Source organism: Felis catus, chromosome E1 (assembly GCF_018350175.1).
Source record: "Felis catus isolate Fca126 chromosome E1, F.catus_Fca126_mat1.0, whole genome shotgun sequence".
Taxonomy (NCBI): domain Eukaryota; kingdom Metazoa; phylum Chordata; class Mammalia; order Carnivora; family Felidae; genus Felis; species Felis catus.
The window spans coordinates 3,231,244-3,246,313 of record NC_058381.1 but is presented as its reverse complement, the minus strand read 5'-3'; the positions used below and the strand labels follow the sequence as shown (position 1 = coordinate 3,246,313).

The 15,070-nt window shown below is 54.5% G+C and overlaps 2 protein-coding genes across 13 annotated transcripts in view; one reads left to right on the top strand and one right to left on the bottom strand.

Annotated features, from left to right (window-relative positions):
• The window catches only part of MYH10 (myosin heavy chain 10), a 131,178-nt gene that overhangs the window by 88,011 nt on the left and 28,097 nt on the right, over nt 1–15,070 (top strand). For all 9 annotated transcript variants that reach the window (XM_023244685.2, XM_023244684.2, XM_023244686.2 and 6 more), the window contains 9 exons: nt 2,523–2,716; nt 2,809–2,930; nt 4,926–4,995; nt 5,090–5,250; nt 8,575–8,683; nt 8,801–8,932; nt 9,633–9,839; nt 13,211–13,348; nt 14,139–14,262. In XM_023244685.2, the coding sequence (XP_023100453.2) occupies nt 2,523–2,716; nt 2,809–2,930; nt 4,926–4,995; nt 5,090–5,250; nt 8,575–8,683; nt 8,801–8,932; nt 9,633–9,839; nt 13,211–13,348; nt 14,139–14,262 (1,257 nt within the window). The remainder of the gene's footprint in view (nt 1–2,522; nt 2,717–2,808; nt 2,931–4,925; nt 4,996–5,089; nt 5,251–8,574; nt 8,684–8,800; nt 8,933–9,632; nt 9,840–13,210; nt 13,349–14,138; nt 14,263–15,070) is intronic.
• The window catches only part of NDEL1 (nudE neurodevelopment protein 1 like 1), a 100,045-nt gene continuing 91,491 nt past the window's right edge, over nt 6,517–15,070 (bottom strand). For 3 of the 4 annotated variants that reach the window (XM_019817152.3, XM_019817153.3, XM_019817151.3), the window contains one exon: nt 6,517–7,065. In XM_019817152.3, the coding sequence (XP_019672711.2) occupies nt 6,567–7,065 (499 nt within the window). In that variant the 3' untranslated portion in view covers nt 6,517–6,566. The remainder of the gene's footprint in view (nt 7,066–15,070) is intronic. The other variant, XM_023244691.2, reaches the window with a different exon arrangement.

The following is a 15,070-nucleotide window of genomic DNA, read 5'->3' as shown; positions in this document are numbered from 1 at the left end:
GACCGCCATGGCCGGGTGTCCGCTGGCATCTCGTCTCTGGTGCCCCAGGGTTACGGGGTTCGGAGCCTGTGCCCCCACTCACAAAAACCTCTTCTCCCCATCCTCCAGGGGCACCGTCAGCCCCTCGGCTGCTCAAGCCAAAGTCCCAGGACTTGTTCTTCCGGTCTCTCTGCCGTACTTTCCACATCGGCTTGATGGTTAGAGCAAGTCAGTTCTGCCACCGGAACGTCTTGAGTCTCCCTTCTCGCTCCCTCCCCTCTGTAATCGCTGGTTCAGCTGCCATCGTCCCGCTCGGGACCTGGACGGGCACCGCGTCACCTCTGGTGGCCCCTCCCCAGCCCCTTCTGTGTGCGGCCACCGGCGGGGGGCGCCCCAAGTGTCTCTGCCCGTAATGCTTCCTTGACGAGCTTCTTTCACACCTGCTGCCCCTGGGCCCTCACACATGCTGTTCCCACTGCCTGGAACCGTCTGCTCTCCACTGGCTCATTCTTACCCTCCGGGCACGAAATAGAATTGCTTCTGAGAGATCTCTAACCACCCGCCTCCCTTATAGCACCTCGCTTTTTCTTTTCAATGCTTTTCTCACCGGTGGTAACTGTAGATGTACTTAACCTTTGCTTCATCTAGCCGCTAACCTATGCGTCAAGCCTGCAACAGGCCAGACTTCTGCTAGGTATGAGGGATGCGGCATTAACGAGAGCGTGTGGGAGGCAGAGGCGCCTCTGTGACTTTGGAGTGGAGAGGAGTGACACATGTTTGGTGACTGGTGCCGGGTAGTCCGGCAAAGCTAGTTCAAGTCGCGAGGGAGGTCACCCAGGACGAGGGCCTGCCTTGAGAAAAGCAGGTGGAGCAGTGTGTGCCTCTGTTTGTAGACCGCCTTGTTCCGAAAGGGTATCCGGGGTGAGTGGAGTTTGGGCCCCAGTGGGTGCCGTGGCACTCAGGACGAGAAAAGAAGTCAGCGGGACCGGAGTAGCCGTAGAGGTAGGTGGAGGCCCGGAGGAGGCGGTGTGCAGAGAAGCCGGGGTGGAGAGGGCCGTCAGAGGCCGCCGTGATGGCCCCCGGCAGATGGACCAAGGTCAAGGGCAGGTAGACGCTGCTTGCGGTTGGCCCGTCGTTGCCTGAGCAGCGTCGGGGAGGGGGAGGCGGGTGGGCCGGAAGCCAGCCCGCCGCCCAGGGAGCGGGCGGTTGGTGGACAGCACGACGTGAGGGGTGGCCGGCGTGAACTACTCTAGAAGGAAGCGTGGCTCTGAGGAGACAGGTGGGTGGACACGACGGGGTCAGAGGAAGTTCACGGTTCCGTGGCGCGTGCCGGGCTGGGGCTGGGCACCATTTTCCGCTGGAACAAGTGAGGGAGGGACAGCTTGGAGGCACAGGAAAGAGAGGGGGTGGTGGACAGACTTTGGGGCACAGGCAGGCGTGGCTTTGACCCCAGCCTCCGAGTGTGGTGGCTCTGCTTTGAAGACCTCGTAGGGCAGCGCGCACGTGGGCTGCAGGTGAATCGGGTTTTGTCCGGCCTTCACCAGCTGCGGTTGAAGGCCTGCATGGTAGGAACCTTACCTCCCGGGTCACGGTGTCCTGGCCGTAAAAGCCACACTGGACGCGGGGCCTCGAGTGGGGTCTTGCTCACAAAGCCCCCTCCCTGAGCACCAGGTCTGGGGAGCAACCAGCAGGAGTGGAGGGGCCGTCAGGAATGAAAGGGCATTCCTGGGGGGCTCGGTGGGTGTTGTCCATGCTCTTAAGACATTCCAGAAACACGTCTGACTTATTTAACAGTTGCTTTAAACGAGAGCACTTCACGTGCCGGAAGTTCTGGCAGCCACGCTGTGCTTGGAAGGGTCAGGTCCGCGTGGGTGCCGGGACCTGTCGGCTGCAGCCGCCAGAGCAAACCTTCTGGAAGTTTCACCGTCGCTGCCCTCAGCTGAGGCTCTGCTTTTTATCCGGCTGCTTCCCGCCCAGCCTTCTCCTCCCTTTTCAAAAGCACGCTCGTGCCTGGAGGACAGAGCTGGAGCTCGCTCTCTCCTGACCCCCCGGGTTGACGTAACCCAGCCAACCACTTCAGTGATTTTGACTGAGAAGCGGGACTCTGGTCCCCGACCCTGGGCGCCACCGTCACCGATGTGCTCTGAGCCCGGGTACATCTTCATAAGCCGCTTCCCAGTAGACACGTCACAGCATCAGCTTGTGTATCAATAATGCCAGCAGCGATCTCGCATTTCCCTAGCGATGGCGGGTGTGACAGGCAAGATGTCCCACAGACCGCGCATTCCTGACGCCAGCGCAGCGGGAGGCATCTGCTGGGATGTGGTACGGGGCTGTCCGAGCACTGAGTTCCCTGCCATGGGAGTGTGTGGCTGTTAGTTCCACGGCTTGTGCGGTGTCTAAATACGCTGACTGCCTTACCTCTCTGGCATCTCCTCATTTGTCCCCACAAAGCTTGTGCTGCTGCACTATCACTGTGTCTTCTCTCGCCCCGCGAAAGAGGTCGCCGGGCTCATTTTCCTCTTCTTTTTTCTCTTCACCAGTGGACCGCATTGTGGGTCTGGATCAAGTTACTGGCATGACGGAGACCGCTTTTGGCTCTGCCTACAAAACCAAGAAGGGCATGTTCCGTACCGTGGGGCAGCTCTACAAGGAGTCCCTCACCAAGCTGATGGCGACGCTCCGAAACACCAACCCCAACTTTGTCCGCTGCATCATCCCGAATCACGAGAAGCGGGTGCGTGTTAAGCGGAAGATGGGCCGGGGTTCGGGATCGCCCTGGGCCAGGTTACGGAGACGGAAGGGTGAACGTCTCGTTTGCTTGATTAGGCTGGAAAACTGGATCCGCATCTGGTGCTGGACCAGCTTCGCTGCAACGGAGTCCTGGAGGGAATCCGGATCTGCCGCCAGGGCTTCCCCAACCGGATAGTTTTCCAGGAATTCAGACAGAGGTACGGCAATACCTTTGTCCCAGGACGTATCACGGCGCATCTTGATGTGCTTTGGAACAGTGATAGCACAAAAAACGTGTCCCGGTCTCTTGTGTAGTTTCACTTTTATTTTCATACAGGAAAGGGATAAGCCATCATTACCTTTATTGTTGCCCAAGAATGTTGAGTGCCTTCTCTGTAGCGCTGACGTGCCGGCAGGTGCCATGGGTGCTCGGAAGGCTAGTTCCTGGCCGTGCGAGAGAAATAGCTGAGGCTGGGGATTGACCTTGCACTTGTACACATAGCTCTGCCCGAGACGTACACATCATTCCTTTTTAACTGGGTTTTTAAAATATCTGAGTAAGGAGCGCCTGGGTGGCTCAGTCACTTGAGCGTCTGACATTAACTCAGGCCATGATCTCACGGCCCATGGGTTCAAGCCCTGCATCGGGCTCCATGCTGACAGCTCAGAGCCTGGAGCCTGCTTCGGAGTCTGTGTCTCCCTCTCTCTCTGCCCCTCCCCTGCTCACACTCTGTCTCTCTCTCAGAAATAAACATTTAAAAAAATATATAGAATAGAAAAATAAACAAACGAATAACGTATGTTCCTTTTAGGAAAACTTGAAAATACAAGAGAACTAAAAAGGTAAATAAAAATCACCCAGGAGTGACTCTTGAAAACATTTTGGGATATTTCTTTCCATCTTCTTTCGATGACTATATCTGCATAGGTGTGTTTATGTGTAAACGTATGTGTATTTTTTCCACCAGGTACGCACGTGTAGACTTACAGTCTTTTTATCGGTAATACAGAGTAGGGAATGGGATAGATTAGAAAAGGATTACAAGCAACAAAAGGCAGGAGATAACAGAAGTGGATGCAGTCGAAACGAACGAAAACGTGAGAAATAGTTAAATTGTGGACTTAGGTCATTGGCTTTTTCCTTTTTCTGCTGGAAGTCAGAGTTTCGATTACGGCAGCCTTGGCTGTTCCATAACCAACAAGTCTGCAGGTCAAAGAAGGGCGCTTTCTGCTGCCATTGCAGATGGAATCCAGCTGAGAAACTATTCTAGCCTTTATGGGTTTGGGGGAGACCTTTCTGGGGCCCCAGCTGTATGATGAACACTGGGTAGAACTTCACTTCCTGTTGATAGAAGAAAGCGCCATAACTGGCATCCAGAATACAAAGCTGATGGAGACAGCCAGGATCCATCCTTTGGTACAAGCGACGTCTTTCTGGTAAAATTCACTTTTATTGAGGTACATAATCTGCGTAAAGTGCACAGATCTTAAAAGTACAGCCCAGTGAACGTATGTCCCCCCAGACCAGTGCTGTGTTGAACGTCACCCTGGTCCTCGCTAAGCAGAGCCCTCTGGGTATTCCTCTTGCAGCCTTTTCTGTTGCATGATAAATGCCTACAAGTCACCCGCAGGGAGCCAGAGTCGTCTTGTTTTAGGCCTGAGAACATGTTGGGGGGGGCGGGGGGGCATGAAAAAAGACTTTTTCAAACACTATGCTTTTACTTTTCTCTGGCACAGCTGCTTCAACCTAGTGTGTGTCCTTGGAGGATTAACCCCGTGTTCAGTTTGCCTCCTGTTTCAAGAAACAGAAGGCAGATGTGCAGAAAATCTCAGATTACCCCCTGGTCGTTTCTTTATTGTTACTTTGACACGATTCTTGCCTCTTAGAGAAACGGAACTCAGAGTTTCTTTTTCTTTTTTTTAGTATTTGTTTATCTTGAGAGAGAGAGAGAGAGAGAGAGAAAGAGTGCGAGTGGGGTGGGATGGGTGGGCAGAGAAAGAAGGAGACACAGAATCCGAAGCAGGCTCCAGGCTCTGAGCTGTCAGCACAGAGCCCGACACGGGGGCTTGAACCCACGGACCGCAAGATCATGACCTGAGCGGAAGGCGGAAGCTCAACCAACTGAGCCACCCAGGCGCCCCGGAACTCACAGTTAGTAGGCAGACATCTCCACTGATGTTAACAGGAGATCTTTGGGCTGTTTTTCTTACAGATACGAGATCCTGACTCCAAATGCTATTCCCAAGGGTTTCATGGACGGCAAACAGGCTTGTGAGCGAATGGTAAGCTTCCCTCGACCTCTCTGGTTTGCAGACTATCGATACGGTGTGTCCCGTAACAAGCTGTGAACGGACTCTTCCCTCTTCCCTCTTTCAGATCAGGGCTTTAGAATTGGACCCAAACTTGTACAGAATCGGACAGAGCAAGATATTTTTCAGAGCTGGCGTTTTGGCGCACTTAGAGGAAGAAAGAGATTTAAAAATTACCGACATCATCATCTTCTTCCAGGCCGTTTGCAGAGGTTACCTGGCCAGAAAGTAAGTGGATAATCGCGAATCCGACACTCGCGGAGCATGGGCGGGTGCCGAGTGCTGTTCTGTGCTGTAGGTGCAAGGGCACCTTGGCCTTGAGGAAACGGGCCAAGACAGAAAATAAAGGGCTTGGGGGTCTTGCTTCGGCGTGGGTTTCTCCGAGGCTCTGAGATCCGCAGGATGGGGAAGGTGCCGGCCCTGGGCAGGGGGGCTGGGAGGAGAGCAGCTTTCCAGTAGGAGCAGCACAGAAGCAGTTCTAGAAGGCGTGCCCGGAGCCTGGCAGGTGAGGGAAGCAGGGAAGGAGGAGCAGGAAGGACGCTGAGGGGTGAGCTGAAGACCCTGGGTCTTGAGGGTCACCCGGCTACCGCGACAGGACAGGCTGGGACCAGAGAGCAATCGGGAGCGCCGTGGTGGGAGACCCTGGAGTGGAAGACGGCCGTCCCCGGCCCGCGGTGGTGACAGAGACAGACCGGTTGCCGGATCCGGATCCGGTTGCTTAGCACTGGAGTGGAGCCAGACGCAGTGATGGTGTTTCCTTCACCTCCTCCCGCAGGAGCCCGGGGCCTCGGAGGGGAGGGTGGGCCTGCTCCGGAGGCTTCGGTCCGCAGCCCGACGCGCCCCGTCGGCCTGGCAGCAGGGCAGCTCCGGGCGACGGGCAGTGTGCCGCCCGACGCTGTCCTGAGGGATTTCAGCCCGGTGAGGTGGAGGCGGGATCTGTGAGTCTTGGCCCACACGTGACAGAGTCTCGAGTAGAAGAGGCAGCTCGGAAAGTCCGAGAATGCGTGACGTCCTCAACGATTCACACCCAGGCAACGGTGCGCAAGGACAGAAGGCTTGGTTTTTCCGTGTCCTCGCTTGCAGCGTGTCACCGGTCCGCAAACACCGCTGTCACCGTAGCTGCCGCAGCACAAGACGCCTGACAGAACAGGAGCGGACACAGGCGGGTGCCTTCCTAATGGCTGCCAGAGCCTACCGCTGTCAGGAACGCGGGACGTTAACTATATAAATTGTGCAAGCACGTGCCACTTCCTCCCTGAACCCTGAACCCTGCAAAATTATCACCAAGATCCATAATCAGAAACAAAGATCTTTTTTTTTTTTTATAATGTTTATTCAGTTTTTGAAAGAGACCAAGCACAAGTGGGGGAGCGGCAGAGAGAGAGAAAGAGGGAGACAGACATAGAATCTGAAGCAAGTTCCAGGCTCCGAGCTGTCAGCATAGAGCCTGACACGGGGCTGGAACCCACAAATCGTGAGATCATGACCTGGGCCAAAGTCAGACGCTTAACCTGCTGAGCCACCCAGGCGCCCGAGATCTCCTCTTAAAGACTAACAGCTAACACGAGCGTGTGACCGCTACATGAGGCACTGTGCCTGTCATTTGCAGCTCCAAAATTAGGCCTTCGAAAGAGCCAGACTGGAATTCGGAAAGAGGCAGAGCAGTGCGTACAGGTCAGACACAGAGACGTGGACAGAAGCCCGTGAGCTGGCAGCCGGAGCACCCTAGAGGCCACCGGCACCGGTGGACAAAGAGGGAGGAAACGGGGCTGTGGCACGTCGGCCTCCTGACACCGGGACACCAGATGACGTACTTCAGATGCGGGTCCCGGAGCCCCCGGCAGAGAGCGCGGTGCGCCCGGCAGGCAGTCAGGTTCAGCTGAAGGCAGTGGCGGGTGGGGTGGGTGGGGGGAGCCAGCTGCCTCGTTCAGACAGAGTGGCCGGCATGTTCTTGACTCATCTTCTCCCAGAGGCCACGGGGACATCAGGGCGACGGTCCTCAGTAAGGAGGTTGAGGGATTTTTACGGCAGCCTTGAAGGAGCCTGCAAGAATGGGAAGGCAGAGCTGTTATACGGTGCTAAAAACTGCATTTGAAACTGTTGTTTTTGTAGCAGAAACTATTAAAATTAAGGCTTGGCCGAACTGGCTCAGCTGGTAGGAATAAGAAGGAAGAAGATTTGGTAGGAGCGACGCTCAGGACAGGTATACAGCCACAGCCGGAGGACATTTAAGTGGCGAGTTGGTGACACGGAAGTTCCGGGGTCCTGCGAGGGAAGGGGACCCGCAGGGCAGCAGAAGGGGGAAGAGGAGCCGTCCGTGCTCCTGAACCACGACCGTCTAGTCTTGAGGCTGTCCCGTGTGAATCCAATGGATACTGGTCATTGCTGGAGTGAACGCATAATTCTAGACTTTTCTCCTGTCTTTTCCGTTTCCTTCAAGTGCATCTCTTGCCCCGGAGAACCCTGTAGCCGGTCTTACAAAGAGTTATGGAAAGGATGCCGGAGGAACGATCACAGATCTAGGGGCGCCCGATGGTTCTTTTGTTCACCCGGCACATATTTTGAGGGGCCCTGAGTGCGTGTCTCCCTGGGTTGGATGCTGGAGCACAGGAGTAACTGGGCCGTGCTCTCTGCTCCCGAGGAGCCGAGCCTGGTTGGGAAGGGGGCTGCGTTTGTGGACGGGGTGCAGCCAGCCTGGGGCTGTGACAAGGTGAAGGAGGCCACGAGGTCACCTTGGTGACCTAGTTTTCTGTAGTGGGTGGTCCGTAGGGGCATGCAGCAGACAAAGCCATACAGACCTGCCTGAGGGAGAGGCTCAGAGCCCAGGAAGCCCTTCGACAGTTCAGGAGGTGATGGGGGCGGAGCCAGAGTGCTGGGCCACAGGGGGCGCAGGGTAGGGCCTGGGGAGCCTGTGGGTCCCGAAAGTGTCATCGTCAGTAGAAAGATAAGTCACCTACTAGGAGGAGGGGTAGCACAGTGACCTGGGTTGGGGGTTGGGGTTTGTTTAGGCCAGAGGCGGGGGTTGGGGCTTCAGAAAGGGGGCTCTAATCCTGAAGGCGAGGGAGAAACTGAACATACTGCAAAGGATGACCAGTAAGTGGGTCTGGGATCATCAGCCACTGAAGGCAGCACAGGGGAGTGGGAAAGCCCAGGCTTGGTAACGAGGAGACTGGGGCTCGAGAGGTGTCTGCATGTCTTGGAGGGACGTGGCCTGGCCGATGAACGTCTGTCTGACTGTGAACAAGAGGCATCAGCTCGTCGTCCTTCCGACTCCGGGATGCTGCAGGGTGGAGGAAGGGCGGGCAAGATGAGGCTGGAAGGGGACGATGCCGTGTCCGTGCCAGGTTGGAAGAAGTAGTTAGCGATCAGGTGCACCAGCCAGGGGAGCGTGAGAAACCCGGGGAGGAGGGGGTTTCTTCGTGCCCGGGAACGTGCGGACACGGGCACACGGCGGAGGACGAGGCACGCTTGGGGCAGCGTCTGCGAAGAAAGCGGCCTGCCTCCATCAGGACGCGTTTTCTCTGTGCACTAACCGTCCTCCCGGTTGTCCAGGGCCTTCGCCAAGAAGCAGCAGCAGCTGAGCGCCCTGAAGGTCCTGCAGCGGAACTGCGCCGCCTACCTGAAGCTCCGTCACTGGCAGTGGTGGCGCGTCTTCACCAAGGTGGGCTTCGCGGTGTGGGGGGAGGGGGAGCCTGGAAGGTCACGGGGGGAGGGGAAGCCTGGACGAGGCTGCGGTCCCCGCCCGGGCACAGGGTGACGTGATTTGATCCCGTCACAGGTGAAGCCGCTCCTCCAAGTGACCCGCCAGGAGGAGGAGCTTCAGGCCAAGGACGAGGAGCTGCTGAAGGTGAAGGAGAAGCAGACGAAGGTGGAGGGCGAGCTAGAGGAAATGGAACGCAAGCACCAGCAGGTGCGCCCGGGTGCCACTCACGGGGACCCACCTGCCGGCGGCCGCACCCGCCACAGTTGGGTTCACATAAACCTAACCCTCCCCTCACGCGGTTTTGCCTCGGCCCTTCTTGGACACATAGGTGTCCCATTTGCCGCCAGGCACGCGTTCCTGATACCTGCTGCCCGTGGGACTCCCACCGTGTCCCCTGCCTGGGATGGCTCCCGAGGGCCTCGAAAGTAAAGAAGAGACCACGCTGGGCCACCCGAGTCCTGCGTCAGCGTCCTTCACCGGTGGGGATGCTTCACAGACCAGGCAGGGGCTCGGGAAGCGTGTGTAGACGACCGGGTTCAGGGCCTGAGAGACGAAGGATGAAGGCCAGGGGTATCCCTTGATCCCAGACGGCCGTAGCTGGCCCCCTGAACACACTCGAATAAGATTTTCCCTCCGCCTCTGTCAGTTACCTTAATGGAAGAACAGAAGCTCCTAAAGTCGCGTGAACTTAGTGTTGTTCAGGATGACCTAAGACGACAGAAACCAGCAGAAACGTTCTCTAGCTCACTTTGCCATAAAGAATATTGGAAAGTTTTGCCAGCGACGTTACAGATATCTAAGCCTTCATTTCTACGGTGATGAGCACGGCCGCTGAAATCCAAGTGACCGTCTGCGGTGGGGGGAGGCGGGGGGCAGCGACCGCACTGACGCTCGGTTGTGGTTGCAGCTTCTGGAGGAGAAGAACATCCTGGCGGAGCAGCTGCAGGCGGAGACAGAGCTCTTTGCAGAAGCGGAAGAGATGAGGGCGAGGCTCGCCGCTAAGAAGCAGGAGCTGGAGGAGATCCTCCACGACCTGGAATCCAGGGTTGAAGAAGAAGAAGAAAGAAACCAAATCCTCCAGAACGAAAAGAAGAAGATGCAAGCACACATTCAGGTACGTAGGACGGTCTCCATCCAGAACCGGGTTGGGTTTTCCGAGCGGCCCTGCCGAAGAAACAAATGGAAGCTGTGGGTTTGCGTTGTGTCCCCTGAGGGGCGACAGGAGTCCACGTTCCAGGTCCTGCCCTTCAAAGATGGCCGGCGATGGGAGCGCCCGGTGGCTCAGTCGGTTAAGCGTCCGACTCTTGGTCTCAGCTCAGGTTGTGATCTCAGTTTGTGAGTTCGAGCCCTCCATCGGGCTCTGCACTGACAGTATGGAGCCTGCTTGGGATTCTCTTCTCTGCTCCTCCCCTGCTCGCTCACACGTTGCGCGTTCTCTCTCTCTCTCTCTCTCTCTCAAAATAAACTTAAAAAAATTACGACGTCCAGCACTAAAAGCACACACGTAACAGACTGTCTTCGAGCGTCTTCCAGCATGCAGAGTGATTCAGAGTAGGAGCATCGCAGGGCCTGAACACTTTGTAGGGGACCCCGTTTGTCCTTTGTGTTGTCACTAATGATGGCACTGCTCGCTCCGTTCACTAGATAGGCCTCTGTTCGGGAGTTTGGTTCATAAGAAGGGCTCAGCTCCAACACAGGAGGCGGCCAGGAATCAGAATAAAACACTTAGCCCTTCGCAGGAGTTACCATGTTACGGAGACACAGGCTGTCCTCCCGCGTAGTGCAAATACACGGTTCAGACAATGCTAACTCTGCCCACAGCCTAGGACACTCCCTTCTCTTTTTCTCCTTGTCTCCCACACCCAGCCTCCCGAATATGTTCTCGAGTGTCACGGTGTCTGTGTCTCAGCCACCATTGCTTCGTGGGTCCAGCACCAGACTTTCGTCCAGGTCTCTTCTTGAATTTTCTCTCCCCTGATAGCTTACCTTGGCAAAGCTCAGACAATTCAGACGATTCTCAAAACCGCAGAAGATCTCACGTTATTTCCTTGGCAAAGACCGCGTGCAGTAACTCATCTGGACACTTTGCATCCTTCAAGGCACTCGGCTTCCCGGTGCCTCCTAATAGGTTAGCAGAAGATCACGAGACCTGTAAAAAGTGCGCTCTCGTTCAGCAAGTCCAGTTCTGGGACTTTATTCTAAGCGTAAATCGATGCAAGCCAGCTGGTTATGTACCAGTCAGGAGTGTTAGGCCACGGCAGTTCTGTGCAATTACAGGTAAAAAGAGGTTTATTGTCATGGGGATCCCTAGTGCATTACTAAGGAGTGTGTGTGGGAAGATCGACGTCAAAATACGTTTCTGCGACTTACGAGTTTATACGCGTGATTTTATGTGGGACCAGACAGAGACCTAGAGTTTCTGCCGATAATAGTGAGCTCTCCTTGGTGGTACTGTTACCCATAGTTGGGACTTTCTTTTTAAGAGCATGTGCTCGTTTGAGAAATAACGTGTATTCGTGTGGGGGGAGGGTGCCCAGAGTCCCTCCCCCACAGCGTCCCCAGGCCTGGTTTTGTACGCTCCAGCTGTTAACACCCTCGTGTGAAATGCCTGTGTTTCTTCAGCGTGTGCAGAAAAACAGATCTGTCCTGGGGGAGCAGAGTTGTTGCATTTTGCTTGTTCTGTACTTCCTATCCTCCCCTTCCCTTCTAGATTCCTTTGGGGCCTCTTGGGTTTTGGCACTGTTCTCTGAATTTATTGTCTCATTTTGTGACATGTAAGTTCATTCAAACGCATTCTAAAAATATTGATGGTAATAGGTTTTATTTTCTGTTTTTTGTTTTCTTTATTTTCCCCATTTTCCTCCATCTGAGGAAATCCTATCCAGAAGTCAGAATATCAGAGGTCCTGCGGTCCCCGCATGGCCCCTGGGAAAACTCAACCTCGTCGGTCCCTCCTCTGTTCCTTTCCGACCTGTGAGCCTTTGAGGGACTTCTGATGTGTACCTTTTTCAACCAAACAACTGGAGCTGTTTTTGGTTTGATTTTAAGATGAATTTCCTAATTACGGTATCAATAAACGCTTATTGTAGAAAACCTAGGGAACACGGCACCTCTGGTCTCCTCCCTCCCATCACCCCCATTACCGACATTTTTTCTGCTTGCCTGTATTTCTAACCAGATATACAGATATAGTTGAAATTTTACTGAATGTACTGCTCTGTTCATTGCTTTTGTGAATTTAGGACCGTGCGGTACAGGGATGCACCTGACCAAACCAGACTGTGGGAAAGAAACCGTATGACAAATGACCTGTTCTGGTTCAAAAACGAATAAATGGCAAGGAAGGCAGGCAGAGATACACGGGAGCCTAGAGAACAAGGAGTCTCTAGAGGCTTTGGAGTCACAGTGTGTGAACCTTATTTGGATTCCAGTTCAAATAAACAAATGTATTTTAAGTTTATTTATTTTGAGAGAGAGAGGATCCCAAGCAGGGTCCATGCTGTCAGTGCAGAGTCCAACGTGGGGCTGGAACCCACGAACTGCGAGATCGTGACCTGACCCAAGATCAAGAGTCAGACGCTTAACAGATTGAGCCACCCAGGCGCCCCAAAAATGTATTTTTAAGCAGTCTTTATCTTTTAGAGGTACGGCCTGAAGGTTTTACAGTAACACATGAGGTTTGGGATTTGCCGCAAAATAACCCAAGAGGCGAAGGGGGACCGCGGAGGTAGAGAGGAGAGGACACTGGCCGTGAGTCCGACGCTTGTCAAAGCTGGGCCGACGGGTGCGCCCTTCCGGCTCGTTCTGCCGCTGTGTTTGAAGTTTTCCACGAGAAAATGGGTTTCTTGCATGGGTTTCATTCCCGAGTCAACCACGATAGGTTTTGTAAACAGACCGTTCGTGGATGTGTCCGTACAGCCCTGGTCCACAACGTACGTGTGTACTACATACGATGAGGCAGGGCAGGACACGGAACTGCGTCTTACCTTAGAAAACTGCACACGCCAGAATCCCACCCCACTTGGGGACGGGCTCACGCAGCGAGACAGGCTTGAGCCGAGACCACCCCTCTCTCAAATACGAATTTTAATTCCTAGGTTATTCCCCTTCACAAATACACCCTCTACTCAGCAAGAGATTTTGTGGCACGTTCACCGTCCTTCGATACTATAAATGACCTTTTTGCGTACATCGCACCTGTGGCTATGTCCCGAAATTGCCGGTGTGAAAGGAATGCTGGTTTTCGGAGCTTGCTGTCCTCTGCCACATTGGCTTCCAGAAGGATAGACCCGGGCTGGGCTGCAGCCTGCAGTGGGTGCAAACGTCTGCTTCTCTTCCCTGTGCTTCACGTCTGTAAAAAACACCCCTGCCGTTCGGCGTTTCACCACACCTCAGCGTTTCACTTCCCTGCGCCTTGGTGGAGGGGCGCGTGGTGGCGTCCTGTGGAGAGCGGGGGGCGGCTGACTGTGTGCTCTGCTTCCCAAGGACTTGGAGGAGCAGCTGGACGAGGAGGAAGGGGCTCGCCAGAAACTCCAGCTGGAGAAGGTGACGGCAGAGGCGAAGACCAAGAAGATGGAGGAGGAGATCCTGCTTCTCGAGGACCAAAACTCCAAATTTATCAAAGTAAGAGACTGCTTCTGAGCTGATTTTGGGGGTGCCTGGCTGGCCCAGTGGGTAGAGCCTGAGATCGTGAGTTCAAGCCCCATGTTGGGCGTGGAGCCTCCTTAAAAAGTGGATTTTTGAGGGGCGCCTGGGTGGCTCAGTCGGTTGAGCGTCTGGCTTCAGCTCAGGTCGTGATCTCACGGTTAGTGGGTTCAAGCCCCACGTCGGGCTCTGTGCTGACAGCTCAGAGCCTGGAGCCTGCTTCGGACTCTGTGTCTCCCTCTTTCTCTACACCTCCCCTGCTCGTGCTCTATCTCACTCTCTCTCTTAAAAATACATAAACATTAAAAAAATTTTTTAAAAGTGGATTTTAGAATGTGGGAAATCCGTATGTTGACAGACTCGCTGAAAGGGGCTTCCTTCAAGAAATTCTCAAGAGTTCAGGTTCATTTACTTACTTTTTCTAACACTCAACTTCTATAGATTTGTAAAGGTAGAAAGTCTTTAGTTTTTTAGATCTTGGGACCAAATAGCCTCCTGATCCTTCAGATGTGTAACATGCACGTTCTGTGTGCATCGGTCCCTCCTTGATGACCAGGTCCTGCCCGCGCACGCACAGCTGCGCTCCATGTGGGCTGCGGGACTCGGGGGGGGGGGGGCGCAGGGGGGGACCTACACGAGTGAACCTCCCACCTGTCGGGAGCGATCGGAGCCACGGGGGGACGTGGTGCCACAAGCCCGTTTCCTGAGTGACACCACACCCCATGCGTGGTTGTGCGTGTCTTCGCTGAAGCGGTGACTTTCTACTCAGGAAAAGAAACTCTTGGAGGATCGCATCGCGGAGTGTTCCTCTCAGCTGGCTGAAGAGGAAGAAAAGGCCAAAAATTTGGCCAAAATCAGAAATAAGCAAGAAGTGATGATCTCAGATTTAGAAGGTTAGTATTTGGGGTCAGAGAAACGTGGGACTGGGCTTGTGAGTGTTTAGATTTTACTTAAATCAGAACATGTGGTAATGGAAAATGGGCGTGCCGACTACTAATCAGTTTGGATTCAATTACATGGGCGTATTTTGAGTTATTATCTGCTGCCTAGTCTCCAAGTATTTATGATGGGGTAGCGCTAACCTAAACTTTGATTTTATGAAGTTAGATCCCACGGTGAAATGCCTTGCCCCCTTGATGGACGCAGCGGGGCTCTAAGTTTGAGTCGTAGAAGCCAGTGGACTTTGTGTTTAATCTGACAGCTGCGTGAGGGCGTATAGGGTTCACTTCACAAAGAGACTGATGGCTACTGCCACAGAAAGTGTTGGGGACAGAGAACCCGCTGAGGGGAATCGCATCGCACGGAGATGGCAGAAGCGGTGTTGGGAAATCCCAGGGTGTCTACAGAGCGGACCCTGGCTTTCTACACAAGAACCCGGGAAAGAGGGTGGAAGCTGGGGAGGCATCCACGCATCTGCCGTGTCAGCGGCTCGACCCTGTGTCTGTGTCAGAGCAGCGCACGGCGCTCAACGCCCGGCTGTCACGTGTCCCTACAGCACCTGCGTGGCCGTGACCGCGCTCTCCCAGCGCACTGCTTTCGCAGTAGGGAGAAAACGAGAGGGTTTTTCAAAACCTATCTCAGGTTTTGTCGTCTCGCTGTTGCTTAGCACAGACGAGAGAGGATGGCAGCGGGAGAGATTTTCATAAACCATTTTTGCCAGCGCGTGGCTCTTCCGCTCAAGGGAGCACAGAGCACACGTGC